This window comes from Semicossyphus pulcher, unplaced genomic scaffold, assembly GCF_022749685.1.
Source record: "Semicossyphus pulcher isolate SPU_LCO1_2020_fin unplaced genomic scaffold, fSemPul1.0.p SCAF_1, whole genome shotgun sequence".
Classification (NCBI taxonomy): Eukaryota; Metazoa; Chordata; class Actinopteri; order Labriformes; family Labridae; genus Semicossyphus; species Semicossyphus pulcher.
In genome coordinates this window covers 35,067,304-35,087,343 of record NW_027211603.1, presented here as the reverse complement: position 1 = coordinate 35,087,343, position 20,040 = coordinate 35,067,304, and the positions used below count along the sequence as shown (strand labels likewise).

The 20,040-nt window shown below is 40.4% G+C and overlaps 1 protein-coding gene and 2 pseudogenes across 1 annotated transcript in view; all 3 read right to left on the bottom strand.

The window, feature by feature from the left end:
* Positions 1 to 4,001, bottom strand: part of arnt2 (aryl-hydrocarbon receptor nuclear translocator 2) — a 100,704-nt gene extending 96,703 nt beyond the window's left edge. Inside the window, exon 1 of the mRNA XM_069670654.1 lies at positions 3,742 to 4,001. Coding sequence (XP_069526755.1) covers positions 3,742 to 3,772 — 31 coding nt within the window. The 5' untranslated portion in view covers positions 3,773 to 4,001. The remainder of the gene's footprint in view (positions 1 to 3,741) is intronic.
* A 7,078-nt stretch (positions 4,002 to 11,079) lies between these two features.
* Positions 11,080 to 13,953, bottom strand: LOC138590767 (putative nuclease HARBI1; annotated as a pseudogene).
* Positions 13,954 to 16,751: 2,798 nt separating this feature from the next.
* LOC138590629 (general transcription factor II-I repeat domain-containing protein 2-like) lies at positions 16,752 to 18,177 on the bottom strand (annotated as a pseudogene).
* Positions 18,178 to 20,040: the final 1,863 nt, after the last annotated feature.

Below are 20,040 nucleotides of genomic sequence, written 5' to 3'. Positions count from 1 at the left end.
GCGAGGCACCTTTTGTGCTGACTCTGTTGCCAGTGATGCTAATTCTTTGGTTGGAGCCCTGTGCAGTGTTTCCTCCATCTTTTCCATCTCTCATGTCATGGCAGCCTTGGCATGCTTGGCAGTGTCTTCACCTGAGAAGTATCTGACACAAAAATTAAACAGGTTGAGTACAAGACATTCCAGCACCAGTCAATTTGTGTTGAAATGAATCCACATGTTCCAACAAAAGTAGATTAAAAAAAATGAAAATGTAAATCTCTCAGAAATGTTGATATGACCTCATACGAGTGTAGTTATCTGTATAATGTATTCTAAATGACAGTTCAACTGTGATTGCAATAAAACAATTAACACAAATACAAACACAAAATATTAAATATTGGTCATGATGTTTAAGTGGAACCACTGGATGGTCAGAGGCCAAGACACACGCACTTCTCCAAATTATTGCACATTTACCAAGCTCTGCTTTTGGGCTGTAGTTGAACACGTAGTTTTGGTTTTGCAAGATTTCACATTAACCATTTAAAATGTAGCCAACATTAGGGCATTAACAATGTATTTTCATTTTATGAATAAAAAAAATCTGTCTCACCAGTCTTTGTATCGAGGGTCCACTAAAGTGGCAACTGAATAGAGGGGATCAACTTCGATGCTGCTGAATCGTCTGTCGACAGCTTGTAGGAGTGAACTTTTTAATGTTTTGATGCTGCTGTCAGTACTATTCTCCTTGGAAAGCAGACGTAATACGCTGATGGCTGGGATCACATCGGCGGTAGTGGAGGTCGCTGAACTGATGATCTGGGTCAACTCCTTAAAGGGCTCCAGCACTGTCAAAGTTTTTTCTGATAACACCCACTCGTTGGCTGACAGCGTTACAGGCAGGCTGTGATCAGCAGCATAGGCGCAGAGGGCTTGCTTCTGTTCAATTAGGCTTGGAATCATGTAGAAGGAAGTGTTCCACCATGTCTGAACGTCTTGATGTAGACGATTTGTGGGCACTTTCAGTTCCGTTTGGATGTCTTCCAAGCGAGACTGTGCGAGTTGCGAGTGTTTAAAATGTCCCACAATGTTTCTCGCATTTGCTAAGGCATCGCTAACACTGCGTTGTGAAATAAACCCCTTGTGCACGATAAGCTGCTGTGTGTGAGCAAAACAACCCAAGCTAGGAACTGCCATTTCTTCCATAGCCTTCTTCATATTACACACATGGTCTCGCAGAATCACATGCACTTTAGCCAGTGGAATCTTCAAGGCATTAAGCATATCTGTAATGGAGGCTGCAATTAAACTGCTGGTGTGAGACCCCCTGCACTTTTTCACCTGAAGCACCGCACTCTATAGTGCGTATGTTTCGGGATTCACCCAGTGTACAGTGAGACATATGAGACACATTGGGCTCACATCTGAGGTCCAAATATCAGTTGTGAAGCTCATGGCTCGGTTGTATAGTTTGGGTATATCAGTCTTTGAAATGTGTTTTCTGGATGACAGATTATACCTGGGCTCCAAGTGCTCCAATAGGCTGCGAAATCCGACATTTTCCACAACAGATAGTGGTTGGTCATTGAGTATAATGAAGCTGAGTAACTTCTCTGTAATCCCTTTAGCCTTTGGGTTGTCGGCTGGAAGTTAATCACGCTTCTGGAAAGCATCAGCGAAAGTCTACTGCCTAGTGGCGTCTTTCTGTCTGTTGGCTAGTATGAACTCCTCGTGCTCCGTCACATGAAACGAATGAAAGCACATTCTGGAGGTGTTGCAGTAAAATATCTCTACACTAACAACATTTGAGTCAAACCAACAGCTAATGCTAGGGCTCACTCAGTTACAGACTGAAGGTGGTAAGATGTGGATTTGAATATGGATCGTGATGTGTCTAATTTCGTTACGGCGGGTTCATTGTCCAGCGCAAGCTGCAGACTGGAATATGGATCGGTAAGTGGATCGGCCCGGTTCATCAGATAACCGATGAGTGAATTACGTAAATATTGGACCCTTTACCAATATAGAATCGGATCGGGCCCATCTCTATTTAAAAGTTATAATTTCCTATAATATCGCAAATCATATCAAAATTGCAATACAAGTCAAAATATTTGCAATTAGTTATTTTTCTAAAATTATTCAGCCCTTACTGGGTGTCATTATGGAATGGAGCAGCAGCACGCAGCTCTCACTGCAGTTTTTCACAAAACATGTAAGGGGTCATACCATTTCAACAAGCGCATCATGCCGTGGATGATAAAGCAGTAGGTTGGTACCTCGCGTGCAGGGTTTGGTGCTGCTTACATACAATACATTTGACTTTCATGTGCAATGAAATGAAATTTGGTTTTCTTTTTACATGGAGGATAGATTTTTTTTCATCTCACAGGGCTCTTCTTATATCTGACAGTGTCATGCTCTCATATATTCAGTGTTTATTCTAACATCACTTCATCTGAACACTGTATGCAGCTAAGGGGCTGATTACCAGCCAATTCTTTATCTAGTCTATATATTTCCTTTTCATTTACATTGCCAATGAAGTGACAGAGCGTTAGGTAAACAATAGTTGACCTGTTTTCATATGGAGGTCTCAGCAACTCAGAGACTGTCCTTTTCACAAGTATACTAATGCTGAATAACATAAACAACTCAAAGGCAAATTCACATACAGTGACATGCAATTGCTAAAGTCCATTTTGTACAATTACCTAGCAGACTTAACAACAGCGGCATTAATTCTCAATGTTTATTTTTATTTAAAATTTCGGCCCATCCAGTCAAGGCAGATGGCTGTTCAACATGAGTCTGGTTCTGCTCGAGGTTTCTGCCTGTTAAAAGGAAGTTTTTCCTTGCCAATGTGCCGAATTGCTAAGTGCTACTCATGGTGGATTCATGTTGGGCCTCTCTTTAAATAACTTAACAAAGAGTCGGTCTAGACCTGCTCTTTCTGTAAAGTGTCTCGAGATAACCCTGGTTATGATTTGGCGCTATACAAATAAAATAAAATTTGATTTGATTTGATTTGATTTGATTTAAGACGTGGAACCTGGTGTCATATTGGCTATATGCTGGACTGCACACTGATTGTAAGTGTATCGTCATGGAAGTCTTGTTCTCTTAGTTACGTCACTAACGTCAATATGGAAAGATGAACAGTTTCGCATTTAGTTCTGTCCGTGAAAGCGGTAATGGTACATAACGGAGCCAACATATTAAAATCCTTCATGCGATAAGTACTATACAGGTGAAAAACAGTAAAATTATAGATAAGAACAATACTGCTTGGTTCTTGTCCTTTCTGGGTGTAAAAATCCGTCCGAGGTGACACACGTACGCAACGTATAAGGGGGGTTAAGCAGTGGGTAACGATATGCAAACTACCTTTTGTATCAGAGTGTAGAAAGCAAAGGGTCGGTGAAATGAACGTATAAACCTCCCTGGGCGTTACAGAGAAACGCCGGAACGTACACACGACAGCAAATCTTCACAATTATTACATTACATTATTTTACGTTCGCAAAGTCCTTCTTACACTCGGGCGAAAAAATTGGCCGCAAAGCAGTGAAGAATAGCTGTGTTGTGAACGCCGGTTTAGTGGGGGAAGGGGGATGCTGGAGCAAGGCTTCGGCGGCCTGCTTCAGTTTCAGATCTCCTCAGTAACAATATCCATAAAAGCCAGCTTATTTTTCTTATTAGATAACATCAGTAAACATTCAATTTTCCCCTCCGCTAACAGCATGAGTGGTGACTTACCGGATGGGTTAACCGCGGTGGGAGTTGCCATGTTTCCTCAGTTGTGAAGTGGATAAAAACAGCAGCGATGGAGATTACGCACAATAAGACTAGAGAGCCCCCGTGAGAGACTGTCTATACTCCGCGGGATTGGCACGCGAGGTTCGGTCCAACCACCTCACATCCGTTAACGCGGAAACAATCAGAATTCCAACGACAGGCTGTTTCTGACAGGAATATGCACAATTTATGGTGTGTGCATATGGTGTATGAAGATTTTCTTCAAGACCAGACTTAACCAAATGCAAGATGTCTGAATGGAAGCACCGCGAGATTTTGGGGTTGCTTGCTTGAATAAATTATTGTTACAGTCATGACTGGTGCATTCATTAAAGTAATGTTAAGATGCATGGCGTTTTACATGTAGGCCTAATACTCCATACAGCTTTAAGTTTGATGCGTATTTGTGAAGGTGTCAATATTGTCACTTTCTCATATAGTGTTGTTATCCTTCCTCCTGCCACTATAAGCTGCTCAGCTCTCCCCCCTTGGGGGGCGCCAAAGATCGCTGGGGGTGCGCGAGTCTTTGTCTGCACTGAGATTGTTAAGATTAGATTTACATGTTAAATAAAATCAATAAAAAAGAACCTACTTATAATAACAAGAATCAAAAGTCTATTCAACTATTACAAAAATATATTCAAACATACATGTGCACATGTATGCGCACTGATATATTTTTTGACATACATTCTTACATGCATGCAGAAATGCCTACATCCACATTTAAATGTAACTAAAAGGGCTGTTTATTATAATAACTATGGATAACTTTGATTAACTAAAACGACAAAGAACTATAGGCTGATTGGTGTTCATTTTTGCCCATAAAGATTTGGAATTAATCATTTTGTTTTGGTGTATGTGTTGGGGGCTCAGCCTGTCTTAGATACAAGCATGGGGGGCTCCAAGGAAAAAACGATTGGGAAGCACTGCTTTAATGTGTTAGATGTTGCAATTTCCACTGGTGGGGAGGTGGGACTGCCACACCTGGAAATTGACCCTGAGGATCTTCAAAGTCTCCTTTCCACAGCACTTTCTTTACAAAATTTAGCAAAGTTGTATGGTTTGTCAAAAAACACTTAACAGGCCGAGGAAAGAACATGGCCTCTCTGTTTGTGGATGCTATTCCAAAATATCAGATGATGAACTTGATCGTGTTGTGAGGTCCATAAAGACAAGAATGCCAAATGCTGGGTATAGAATGGTGAAAGAAGAGCTGTTAGCTAGAGGTTGCCATGTGCAGTGTCTTAGGGTGAAGGCTACTATGCATCGGGTAGATGGAGCTGGAATTTTGGCCAGGATGATACTGCTTGGATTTGTATCTCGCAGAAGCTACTGTCTTCCTGCACCATTGTGCTTGGTTCATGTGGACACATGTGTTCATGTTCATGTGGACACATGAACCCGTCTCTAGAAGGGATTTTGACAATAGTATTACTCAAAAAGTACACAGTAAAAGTACTTGATAGTACTTCTGCTAATAGTCTAAGAGGTATTAAGTCCAGCAGTACAAGTCTCTTCAACTATGAAAAAATCTGGTTTTATTCCACATCAAAGTTAGACATAAAGGCTTATCATTGTTCTCCAGAAGGGACTTTGACATGGGATTACTCAAAAAGTACACAGTAAAAGTACTTGATAGTATTTGTGCTAATATTTTAGAAGTACTTAGTCCAGCAGTACAAGTGTCTTCAACTACTTATGGTAATATCTAGTTTTATTTGACATCAAAGTTAGACATAAAGGCTTATTGATTTCCTGTAGAACAGACTTTGACATGGGATTACTCAAAACGTACACAGTAAAAGTACTTGATAGTACTTGTACTGCTGGACTTAGTACTCTTAGACTATATGCACAAGAGTCTTGAACTACTTATGGAAAGATCTGGTTTTATTCCACACTAAAGTTAGACACAAAGGCTTATTCATGTTGTGTGGAAGAGACTTTGGCATAGGATTACTCAAAAAGTACACAGTAAAAGTTCTTGATAGTCCTTGTGAATGTAGGCTAAGAAGTACTAAGTCCAGCAGTACAAGAGTCTTGAACTGCTTATGGAAAAAATCTGGTTTTATTCCACACCAAAGTTAGATAGATTTATTGTTGTTATATAGAAGGGAGTCGGACATTTCAGTTCACAAAAACTACAAAGTCGAAGTTGTTCACGGTATTTCTGCAAGTAGTTTAAGAAGCTCTAATTTCATCTGCCAGTGTTTTCAACTACTCGTGGACCAGCCGCATTGCTTATAAACTCGTCATCCTGTATTTTGAAAATCGGTTAAATCGGTCCGTACCATCTGTGCAATACTAATCTGTGCATTAGAAATTTACTCCCAACAGCTCCCCAGAGCTGTTAACCGTAATTTTTAGATACATTGTGCACCTCAAATACAGTGGCGGCTGGTTTGACCACGCAAACAAAAGAGACGGCTAGCTTGACCACAGTTGCAAAATGTATGTAGCGGAAACACTGGGCTATTAATGATAATCAAGCGCAAACAAGGCCATAAAGTGATACTACTCCATGAAATTTGCCCTTGTTTTGTGTCTGATTGCACCTCCACCCTCTGCTACATAGAGCTGCACAGAGCTGCGCTTTCATCCTAACAGAGCTCAATTCTGTTACATATACATGATGAGCTGGATGGGGAGGGGGCATGTCTCACTAGTTTATTGTAAAGTTGAGTCTTAACAGATGTGATACAATTGTAACCCTTTCTAACAAAGCTTCCTCCCTGGAGTAAGCCAGCAAGAGCAGCTCATCAAGATAACAAACACATCCGCTTCGTGTATAATGGCCCAGACCGTCTTGTGGTGAAAGTGTGGCTGTATGTTCCCGGGGTTTAGCCTCTGCTAGCTGTGTAAGGATTTCACCCCTGATTATAACAATAATAGTAATGTCAATATTTACAGACTGTATTAGTTGAAAATGTAGTTGTAGGTCATCCAGAGGGAGAATTGTTGTGGATGTTTGTTGTTGTTAGTACGTGGCTGACCGCGTTATTATCCCGTGGCCACAACTTAATTATCCCGTGGCCACGCATTACTATCTCGTGGTCATGCATTATTATTTGTTCCTCAGATGTCACCAGAGGGGCTCCGTAGATTTCTGACAAATCACAAAATAAAGATAGGTCTACAGACAGTGAAGGATCAGTTACGATAGACTTAAATGATGTCCTGTGCACCAGCATGACTTAAGCCCTGTTTGTGTTGCACCTGGGTGTAACTTTAGGTGCTTTTCAACAACAGGAACCAGGGTCTAAATTTAGTACCAGGGTAGATGACTTACCCCCTGAAAAGTCTGCTCAGGCGGTAGTACTTTCCAAAGATCCAGAAACTTTCAGGGTAGGGTCTGCAGTGCTGATTGGTCGAATACTCACAGCCTTTTATTTCACCCACTAGGGCTGCACAATATTGGAAAAAAATACATAGAAATATATTTTTGTTTGTCCTGCTTTATTTATTGCAAAATTAAAAATTACAGGAAATTATAACAGATTAATGCAGTGTATTCATGTCCATATAAACTATTAACAGTCATATTTCTTATTATTTGGGACTTTTAAGTCTATTTTCCTTTAACATAACAAACCCCTCCTTTTACTTTACTTTTAGGACAAATTCACCCCCGGAAAAAGCTACTGTCAGTCAAAGCTGTTGTTCTCTGCAATCAATTGAAGCAATAATGTTATAAATTGGCCTTAGCTGGAAAGTTGTACAAACAGCTTGTGGTTTCACCCATTCTACATTCCTACAACACCCAGCGTGCATTGTGCCTCTCTCTGAAAGGAATGGTTGGTAAACATAGGGGGTAATTCAAAGCACATGGCCCTGATGATATTCAAGCGCAAACTCGCACATAAAGTTTTGCAGATCCGTGCAGTTTGCTCTTGTTTTGTGTCTAATTGTTGAGAGAAGCTGTCTGCAGCTCCACTTTCTGCTGTGCGGTGCTGTGCGGTGCTGTGTGGTGCTGCGCTCTCAGCTGCGCGCACACTGACGGACCTCAACTGCATGCACAGATCGATGAGGAGACGGAAGAGGAGGGGGCAGATCTTTGAACAGCTTACTTTAAAGTCCACTCTCGACAGGTGTGCCAAGGTTGAGCCTCACGCAGGCATGGACTGATTGGTCTCCAGATTATAATAATAATGACAAAATATTATTAACAGATTGTTTTTGGAGACAAATACATTTTTTGATCACACAAAAGGTGGAATTGTCATCATGATCACTGGAAACTCTGACAGCCCTTATAATACTGCTCCGCAGCTCCCACCACCTGCTGTTAGCGCTGGCATTTGTGAACTAGGTGCTTTTTGCCACGAGGCATAGAAAAAGAATTCACTCCAGCAGAGGAGCTGGCACTGGATATTAATAAAGGAAGGACAGCCACTGACTCTGTGACAGAAACTGGCCTCTTCATACAAGGTACATTATTGCAATACTACTTAACATGAAACACAGTCATATACAATCAATAATGTGTAGTTATTGTTATAATAGTATGTGTACTGTCTGAATTTGGCTTCCCTTGCAGTATCTGGTTACACAGTCACACTTTTGGAGCCACCAGAAGATGATCCAGTGACTCCTTTCTATTAAATTCACAGGCATGGCATGTCCTGTCAAAAACGTTAATTCAAGTTCTATTGATGTACGTATACGGCAGGGGGAAGGCACATCTGCAGCTGTGGAGTGCACTTGTGCAGATGGTGAAGAGACTATATCACTGTACTCCAGAAGGCTTGAGGTATCATGTCAATTTTGTGGAAATATCCTGCTTATTTTGTCAATAATGAATAAGAAGTCAGTGACGTGGAGCTAATACAAAATATCATGTTTGTAACAGGACCCAGACACTGTGTGACAATCTGGATTTTCATCCCAAAGGATTGCACGTACACATACACCCCGGTTAAACCCATTTCCACAACGCACTCACCAATTCGTCCCTGGCTCACGGCACCATTCAAACCAACTTCCTTATTTTCCTGTCAGTGTTGAGGAGAGGAGGAGAGCAGAAGCAGTGAGGTCGTTTAACCCTCCTATTATCTTTGGGGTCAATTTGACCCCATTCAATGTTTATCATTCAAAAAATAATAATTGACTTTTTTTTTTGCTTCATATTTCATGACTCTTCCTAATTTGATGGGGACAACTGATTAAGCATTAAATTATCATGATTTTTTTTCAATGTGCTGAACACATATTGCACGCATTGGTGTTCCTCTGGGGTCAATTTGACCCCCAGCTGTTTTAGCTGTGTAAAACTGTCTGTGTGTGTGTGACCTAACATCCCCACACCTGCAGGTGCAAAGTTGATACTTTTGAGTTGATTCATAACAGGGGGGTGGGGAAAACAACTATTCCCAAGAGAACTTTGATACTTCTCGTGGTGTGGGCATGTGGGAAACAACTTGACTTGTGAACTCCTGCCAAAGTGAGGAAGCTAGCATGCCTCCCCTCTAAAATTATCATCTCAAGTACAATTTTTTCAATTGATGGTTATATTATAATAATAATCATAAACCAAAAAAAAACAACTCTTTAACTCTGCCACTGCCGGTCCCAAGCCCGGATAACAAAAGAGGAGGGGTGAGTGAGACTTCATAGTGACTTACCACAAATATGTTACAAAAAAAGGAGATAAAAATAAGTAAATAAATATGTTTAAGAGAGGAAAGGGGGGGTCACCAACATCAATGTCAGTCATGAATGTGCACCCCAAATTAGAAAAGATTTTCAAGATACACTAACTCTAAAACTGAAAGTTTGACCTGATGGTGGTGCTACAGGAAAGGTCATATCATCACCAAAACCAATAGGGTTCATACTCTTGTGTTCATTAATGTTGTCAGTAAATTTGAGAAGATTTGTATGAAAACTTTTCAAGATACATTAATTCTAATTTAAAAGTCTGGCCTGATGGTGGTGCTAGAGGACAGGTCAACTCACTGATAGGTTTCATTATCGAAGTTGTTTATGTATTCAACAAATAAACAAAGTGCCTGACACAAAAACTTGGTCAACAAGTTTATGTAAATCATTTTCCAAGGCCAATTTCCCTGGGGTCAGATTGACCCCAAGGGTAAAATGTGTTAGTAATATTTGAGGATAATCACTTTTTACGCTGTTGCTCAGCAGAACCGGCATTCACCAAAGTCACATGCAAAACCCGAACTGGATTTACTGACTGAACCAGACTGACTGAAGTAATATCTTCCGCAAATTTAACATTCAGTTCCAATGTTATGCAGATGACACCCAGCTCTACCTCACCACTTCCCCCTCGTCCACTCTCCCGCCGACCTCCCTCACTGACTGCGTCTCTGAAATAAAAACCTGGTTCACCCTAAACTTTCTTAAATTAAACAGTGACAAAATCGAGGTTCTCCTCATTGGCACCAAATCCACTCTATCACTCTATCCAAATCCAGCTTCTCCCTCACTATTGATAACTCCTCCGTTTCACCCTCCACCCAGGTTAAGAGTCTGGGAATCTTGTACAGTGTCTTTGAGTGCCGAGAAAGGCGCCTTCAAATAAAATGTATTATTATTATTATTCAGTAAGCACACATTATTTTTGCCTGAAGGTTTTTTTGTTTGTTTGTTACTTGTTTTCTTTTTACTGACTCAAACTTTGATTTACAAAACTCAATTGAGACTTTGATGTGAAAAACTGAACTTTATATTTTTTGTTTGGAGATACATATTTTTTGGGACTTAAACAGAAGAGTAAAGAGACAAAAAAAAGAAAACCTGAAGTGGAATTTTGAGTTGGACTGTTTGATATTGCTTTGTGGATTTTGAGATTGTGGGATTTCTTGTTTTGTGCTTTAATACATTGATTTGCAACTGAGGAATTTGAATTTGTGTTGTTCTTGCTGGGTGGGGCTTTGTCATTTATTGTGGGTGTGCATTTTATGTGTTCATCCATTGTGAGGTTTGATTCAAACAAAACTGACTGACTTATCTTAAGTGCCAGGAGAGAAACCTGGCTGGCACCCCAAACAAAACAACAAAATAAAGCAGAGGCTCCAAAAGTCAAACTGTCACAACTGCACAGCAAGATCAACAGCCTGGTAACATAGTGAGTATTGCCTAAAGTAAATCTACATTATGCACAAATCTTTCTGTGCTCACTGACAGGTTTTTTACAGAATTCACAAAGCATCAGACAACTGTATGCAAGACATATTAAGGGACAGATACAGCTGGCGGAAATAAAGACTGAGTTAATCAAGAAAAAGCTACAGCGACATCAAGCTAGAGCTGGAGATCAAATGGAAGACACTAAGAAAACTGGACCTAGAAATCAAGAAATTGGAAAGAGAAGTAAGTGATTATTTCAGTGCACACTGTAACCATGACTGTAACACAATGTATTAATCAGCTATTTTTTTCTCTTCTCTCTCTCCCAGCTCCAAGCTGACAAGTGATGCATGCAAAAATAAAAAAAACATTGTTGTCCTATCATTTTCATGAATGTCTAGTACACTATATAGTTATTGATCCAGTGAAGTGGAATATAGTTTTTAAAGATAACCACACACTGTGTGCTACCAATGCCAAATACAATGCACATACAAATCAAAGAGTGACATACATGATCCTTTATTAAAGGATGGGCTAAATCAAAACAAAATTCACAGAAATAATTTGTAATATATTGCTGTCTGACCAGTCTGCCATTTTTATTGTCTGGGAAGATGGGAGCATGGTCCCAGTCAAAATCCAGAGCCCTTTCCTTTCTCAGGCTAGCAATGTTATGTAGCAGTGTGCATGCAACAATCACATCACAGGCCCTGTCTAGGGAGACCCTCAGGAGGTGCAGGCCATTGGTCATTTTAATTCGAGCCCTTGTTTTGGCATGGGCATGGTTGTAGACCTGCTGTGCCGGGGTTTGGGGGTCTGCAAAGTGGGTCAACAGAAATGATTCACAGGCATAGCCTTTGTCTCCCAGCAGCACACCAGAGAATTCACCTGAGAATACAAGATATGATTCTTAAAAGTACATAGGTAGCAGAATAAAACACTCGTGATGTCCAAAGTACTTAAAAATAAAATTTGCGTAGCTTACCTTGTGAGAGTCTCTGGTAAACTGTACTGGCCCGAAGGATTCTGGAGTCGTGGACTGAGCCAGGCCACTTTGCCTCTAAATTGCTGACAAGGCAGTCAGCATCACAGATCATCTGAGAACATTGTAGTTGTAGAGTAACATAGTCGCAACAAAAGTGAATAGAATTAATTTTTTGTAGCTGACAGCAACCACAAAATCATTCTTACCTGAACATTGATGCTGTGGAAGGATTTCCTGTTGACATATTCTCCCTCGTGTTCCCCTGAGGGGCGTTTGATGATAACATTTAGAATCAACAATCAACATTAAGCATCAGTCCAGTAAATTCAGTTGGTTATTACACATAACATATTAGTAAATGTACATTTTAATCATAAAGTTCTTTATTTTCATACAGTTTTTGGATATCTCCATCTTGTTGCTCGAGTGAGTCTTTTGATGTTAGCCAGAAATCAAGGAAAGTCATCCTCCTACAAGAGCCATAAATTAGCTGGCTTCACTCGTCGTTATTGACCCAGAGGTCATGTTAACAGGAAGAAAAAGATTCCGTTTTTGTTAAGGAGTTAATGATTTTAATTCTCTTGGCGATCTGATACAGTCAGACACTGTATCTGGGCGACATCAAGACGTGATGATCAGTAGAGGTGGGCAGACCGATACATGACAAATACATTTCAGAGTGTTTCAGAGTTGATGCTTTTATTTTAATAAACTAACCATTTAGTTTTATGCAAATAAACTGTCATTGGACTATTGGTTTGGACAACCAATTATCATAAAGAAGTTACTTTAGGGCCACTTCCGGTGGGAGCGACAGCAAAATAACAATTTATTATTAAGGAAGATTAAGGAAGGAGTAATCAGAAACAAATCCTACTTGAAATCATTAGTTACCGTCCTATACAAGCGAATTAGTCCCACTAAGCATCTATAACAGCATGCGTTTTACACCTGGCCATTGCCAAGTAAATAACGATCTAAATGATATGACTTATCTTAGTCTTACAGTTAAAGGGAGAGTTCTGCTTTTATAACTTTGGTGCTTCCAATACTTGTCGTACGTTTAACTGATTATATTCTGATACATTAGGTGAGATTTTTACCGGAGTTTAAACATGTTAACAGATTAATTCTAGAATGTTTTTTTTATTCTTAGTTTTTGTCTCAATGTTTGAATGTTTCTTTTCCCAGTATGGACACGAAAGGTCAAGTCTTGCCATGGTGCTTCCTATACTCTCAGTTGTGATCGGGTGCGAGTCACTGTTTGGACACTCAATATAAATTGCAATCAGATGATGAGATACATAGGTCAAAGGGCTTTGGCCGGATACTTCAAACTTTCTCTTAACTTTGTTCACAAGCTTAAAAGTATTTTAGCATTTAAGCAAATGGGTTTTTTCAAATGGTAATAAGAAGTTTTTACATCTTGCTCTGTGCACAAGGGCACTTCAGTTGCTTAGCTTATTCAGTTGTGCTTTAAAGGAGTGTTTTAACTATATTAGGCGGCAGACCTCAGTAGGTGCTGTTTAGTTGAATACAACTTGCTTGGCATTCACATAGAAGGAGCTACATTATTGGATATACATTTGTAATTAATCACTAAGTGTCTGGGAACACAATTTCAGCAAATAAGTGATTATCGTAATCACAGTTAGTTCAAATTAACATGAGAAACAATTTAGAATTTCTGGGTCTTCTGTGGCCAGGAAAGGTGATAAATATGTGTGCTAGTGACTTCAGTGCTAGACTAACACGTCTTATTGTGCAGCAAATAGTCCCTTTATTGAGGTTCCCGGGCATCTCCAACAGTATAAAGGAAGGTGCCACTTGCCAAGAATCGCAGCATAATGCAGACCATCTGTGGTACAGTGAGAGCCCGGCTTCGGTGTCTGGTGCTGAATCTTTGGACCCAGCAGCCTACATGAATATAGAATTCCATCACCTGAGAATCTATACCTCTCAGTGAGATATTCATCTGCAAAGGCCAATGGGTCCGACCTGTCCCGGAAGACTCTTTCACGCCTAAATGCTCGTCTGAGTATTAATGCTTCCTCATCCAGTACATCATTCAAAAATGGGCATGCCATTGAGGAAACAGGTGGATGGGACTTGAACCTATATTTTCCCCTTGTCACAGACTTAATTGAAACCACCGTTGCAACTTCATCAGCCATTTCTTATAATCTCAACAACTGCAATAATATACATATTCATCAAACCTTGGATGGCAATTTTTACAAGCAGTCTTCATAAACACTAGCAATATAACACTTGGCCTGAAAAGTAATAATTACTACCACATGAAAGAATTTAAAAGTTACTGTTACCATTAAAAGGGTGAAAATCTTTATTATCTTGTGGGAACAAGTTATTATCTTGTGCGCACAAGTTAGAACCTGGGGGAACAAGTTATTATCTTTTGGCATTCATATGCCTCTCTAATAGCTTCAAATGCACACGGACTACAGACAGAATGGAGAGAACAGTGGTCATCAAGTTTTACTTTAACCTCGGAATGTCATACAGTCAGATTCTAGCAGCTCTTGCATGCAGACACGGGATTGTCATCAGCAGGAATCATTTGCTGTGCATACTGAAGGACATCAGGCTCAGCCGACGGAAGGACTATGCAGACTTAGGCCATGTTATTGACTTCATTCAGGAACAATTACAGGGTCCAGGTAAAATTCATGGGTACAGATGGATGTTCACAAAGCTTCGAGAAAATGGACTTAAAGCAAAAAAAGAAGACGTTAGAGTCATATTAGCCGAGCTGGATCCTCAGGGTTCAGAACACAGAAAGCAAAGGAGACTTCACAGGAGACAGTACTTCTCAAAGGGACCCAATTACGTCTGGCACATCGATTCATATGACAAGTTAAAACCTTTTGGTGTGTGTATTAATGGGTGTATCGATGGCTTCTCTGGGAAAATAATTTGGCTGAATCCCTACAAAACAAGCAGTGACCCGAAAGTTATTGGAGGCTATTTGTAGAAGCTTTAGAAACACTAAGTTACTGTCCCAAACTTGTGCGCACTGATTGTGGCACAGAAAACTGCCTTGTACGAGAGCTACAGAGGCATTTACGCAGAAACCATGGAGACGATTTGTGGGGAGAGCAGAGCTACCACACCGGAGTGAGTACAGCAAATCAACGCATTGAGGCTTGGTGGGGCATCCTCCGGAAAGAGGGCATGGAATATTGGATCCAGCTTCTTGGAGAGCTAAGGGATAAAGGACAGTTTAATGGAGATTTACTGGACAAGGCCGTACTTAAGCTGTGCGTAATGGGAATAATTCAGGTATATGATTCGTAGCTATAACGTGGCCACACATGGACTATTGAAAAACATTATATCAGGGAATTAAATCGAGTCACGACTATGACTTATTCAGTGACGGCTGTGATTATCCAGTATGTTGTTTCATTTAGCTCATCAGACATTTTTTTTGTTTTTAGGAAGAACTGAATAACATCAAGGATGTCTGGAATGCACACCGAATCCGACCTGGGTCCAACCCAAATGTGCTGCATGGAATCCCAAATGTGATACACCTTCCCAGAGTTATGGGACACTGAGGACTGTGCCATGCCACTTGATCAAGATGAGCTGGATAGGTCCACAGATCAATGTGTGTTTCGCAGTACTGTTCCTTGTGATGAGGATGTTTTTGATCTTTGTATGACACTCGTTGAAGAACTGGGCTTACAGTTACCCAGTAAAAGCCCTCTGGAAGCTGTTGATCTTTATTTAACACTAAGGAATGCCATCAAAATGCAACTAAGTGATGACTAGATTTTTTGTTTTGTTTTAGCCTATAAGCTATACCTTTCTCACTTGTGTGCCATCAGTAGCAAAAAACACATTCACACAGTGATCTGTTTTATTTGAAATAGCATTAAATAAGTAACACGAGGAAATGCAAGGAATTTAAATTGCTTTAAAGAGCCACTGCTTGCATAGAATGTATCTGCTGTATATTATAAGCTATTACTATTGTTGAAATGAATCTATTAGATGAAATACACACGCAATCATTTGTGTATAACTGTACCAAGAACAGAGTTGAGAAAGGGAATTTGAAAATGCTTTAGTGTAATTCAACACTTTAAACACTTAACTTAAAGCTTCGTGGGTTGGTCTGTCTCTACAAAATTAAAATGTTGTAACAACATATACCTAAGCAAATAAAGTAAAAAGAAGTTACTGCTTTCCCACGCTGCAGTTTTTTTTTTTAACAAAACTAATTTTTTTTTTTTACTGAATGGTACAAAGCAATTATTGCAAAGTTGTTATTCATGTTACTCATAACAGTCCACTGAAAAAAGGAAAGAACTTAACATGATAAGCATCATCAGATTGCTTAAATTTTGTACTGGGCAACCACAATGCTTCCGCATTCATTATTGTAATGCAACTAAACTGTAATTGGCCTCACCAATTTTTTTACTTTGATACATTATTTTTATTACTCAGCTAATACTGTATTGTATCTGACCAAATACTATCTTGTTGAGTCACTGCATGCTCTATTGTGCCATTTTTCCAAAATAAAAAAACAAAAAAGAAGCATCTCCAGCATCTCAGAAAACATGCATGCATACTGAGCAATTTGAGCTTTATACTACTGTCCCTCACCCAGACTGAGCTGTTTAAAATCGCATTGAAATCACTGCGGAGATCTGGATAGTTCTGATAATTAATTGGTAACATGAGATAGCATCTGCATGTGTTTGCTTGAGGACGACACTGAAATTCACTGGTTTCGATGAATTTATGAACAAACACATTGCCTTAACAATTCAGTGTTTTTACTTCTGTAAACGTATTTAATTTGTAAATGACACTATCCTGAAAAGCATCATCTACCCATGTCATTTAGCTAATGGGAACAGTTGAGACGGTCACCTCTTTTAGCAAGATCATCAAAGTCTGGGGTCATGTCTGAAGTTGAAATACGTAATACAGACGACAGATGTTTATCCGTCAGCCGTGATCTGTAACCTGATTTGTTGTAGTTCATCACAGAAAAAGTTTGTTCGCACACATAAGTGGAGCCAAACAAAACAAGCATCCTCTGTGCGTGCCTGCGCATGTTCGGGAACTGAGTTTCCTTCAGTGAGCCGTAGAAGTGGTCCAGTGTGGATGTAGTGAACTTTTCTTTGGGAGCAGGGTCGCACTGAATGTCAATCAGTTCTAGTTGCACATCCACGAGCGCTTTCTCCCTGTCGAATGAAAAGGGAGAGGACACCAGGTCCAGTTCATGTTCAATCTTAGCGAAGTCGGAAAAACGCCGGTTGAACTCGGTATGGAGATCTGTGAGAGTAGTGCTGTAACTATTGGAGTGGCAGAGTGGCACATCCTTGGTAGCCAGCATTGGGAAATGTGTGAAGCACTTGTTGGTCATTTGTCGGGAAAACAGGGTCAGCTTGGCTTTGAATGCTTGCACGAATGAATACAGCTCATGCACAAACATATTCTTCCCCTGCAACTTCAGATTGAGGTCGTTCAGATGGCCCATTACATCCACTCCGAATTCAAAGTCACACGACCAATCAGGGTCTTGCAAATCTGCAAACTCGTCGGCTTTACCAACAGTCTCCAGAAACGTCCATATCTCGCCTCTCCAATCCCACACACGGCGAAACACCTTGCCCAGGCTCAGCCAGCAAACATTTGAGTGGTACAGCACGTCTGTGTGTTCTGTCTCACTTTCCTCCAGTAGCTGGATAAACTGGCGGTGGTTAAGCCCTCGAGTCCGGATAAAGTTTCACCACTGTTTTCGCGACATGATCAAGTTGTAACACAGATTTACACAGGGCTTCCTGGTGAATAATGCAGTGTCGGAAGATCAAATCCGAGTTTGGGCTGTCCTCTCTTACCCGGTCCTGTATCCTCCGCAGGAGGCCGACGTTCTTCCCTGTGAGGTTCAGGGATCCATCAGTGGTCACATTCAGCATTTTGGTCCATGGCAGGTTCAGTCTCTCCAAACATCCTGACACCTTGTCGTATAGGTCCGATCCCCTTGTTGTCCCCCTCATCGACTCCATTGCAAGAAATTCCTCCACTATTTCAAATCCGTCATTTATCCCTCGAATGAAAATAAGTAGTTGGGCGGTATCTTTGATATCCATGCTCTCGTCCAGCACGATGGAAAAATATGTAAAGTCCTCTGCCTTTTTTGACAACTCACCAGACAACTCTTCATCAATCACTTCAACACGCCTGGTGACTATGCGACGAGACAGACTGACGTTTTCAAACTGAGCTTTGTTGTCAGGGCACAGTATGCTAGCCGCCTCTACCATACAGTCTTTCAAAAATTCACCGTCAGAGAAAGGCTTGCTCTGTTTCGCAAGCTTGTGCGACAGCATGTAGCTTACTTTCGTTGCCGATTCTTGGATGGTTGTCTGCTTTGTAAAAATATTCTGCCAAGTTTGTAGCATAGTTACCATGCTTAGTTGAAAAGTGTCTCTTAATGTTGTATTCCTTGAACACTGCGATACTCTCTTGGCATATCAAACATACTGCCTTTGAACCGACACTTGTGACGAAGTATTTATATGTCCACTTTTGATTAAAAATGCGACATTCAGAGTCAACTTTCTCTTTCTCTTTTTTGATGAATGCATCATCATAACGTAGTCAAAGTGCTCTGTAGCCTATTCATTCGCGGCGAATGTAAACATAACTAACCTTTGACACTGTCATTTGGGGGTCTTAGTCCAATCTAAATGTAGACAGCGCCCTCTGGTGGAATCGAGATAGTAGTACAGGCTTATTGTAGTTCTTCATCTAGGGATTCATTTAGACTTATTCATTTTTGTTTTCTTTTCCTATTTCTCTGAGGACGTTGCGGGCCGTATTTTGCCCATGTCTGATCTAGAACATCAATGAGTGTGTCCTGATCAACAGATCCAAAGTCGTGTAGTGCCTGCTCTAGGATTTCTCTATCTGATTTTGACGCATAGGACATGAAAGATTCTCTGATACTGCTGTAGGTGACCCCATACAAGGCTTCCTCCAAGAATGGAAGTGGAAGGTGTATGGGGAAATATCTGACTGCAAGCCAGCCTTTGACAAGTATTCTTCCAATGGCTTGCCACTCATGAGCTTGGTACTCATGCCTGAGGTAGGGGACCTTCACATTGGCACCCACAGTGCATCTGGTGTAGAACTCATTCCAGAATTCAGATAAGCAGTCACGGAATACACCTGAGCCTATTCCCTTTTCAAAAGATCCATAAGGAAGTTTCATTTTGATTGACACTTCTTGGTTCATAATTGCTGAATTATGAAGAAAAAAATGCATTCATTAGGTCAGTGAGACAAAACCCTCTTCTAATTTCGACAACCACAGCAGAATATACATCCTCCATTGGAATCGTATCGTCAAGAGTGCCAGATTCACTCACCGGAACTGCGGCCCCTATGAAAACCTCATTAAAGCTGTCCTTAGTCTGGTAACCCTTGTCACATTTAAGCCATTCTCTGAACCAGGATTTGTGTAAATACTGGCAAGCTCATTTCCTGCTTCCTCACTTGATTTATTGTGCTCACTTGTAACATGTAGTGTTTTGTTCATCAGGTCTTGCGGTTCTTGCACAACATTTTCGTCTAAAAAGAATGTCTCATCAAAAACCATCAGGACAGTTGGCACTACTTCTTCACTGCTCTGCTGAATGTCATCTGGAGGGGGCTGTTCATATTCAGCTGTATGTTCAGGTGACAAGATTACTATTTCATCTGTTTCACTAGGCAGACTCATTTTCAGCTTCCTGGTGCAAAGGTATAGTCTCAGTAGATTCCCCTTACTTTCTTCATATACAGCGGATAAAATAAGTAATGAATACGTCACCATTTTCTCAGTAAATATATTTTTTAAAGGTGCTATTGATATGAAATTTTAACCAGATGTTGGTAACAACCCAAGTAATCATACATACAAATAAACAAAAACAAATAAGTTCAGAAATTAAGTTATGTGAAATAAAATGGAATGACACAGGGAAAAAGTATTGAACACGCTTACTGAAATTTATTTAATACTTTGTACAAAAGCCTTTGTTGGTGATGACAGCTTCAAGACGCCTCTTGTATGGAGAAACTAGTCACATGCGTTGCTCAGGGGGGATTCTGGCCCATTCTTCCACACAAACAGTCTTCAGATC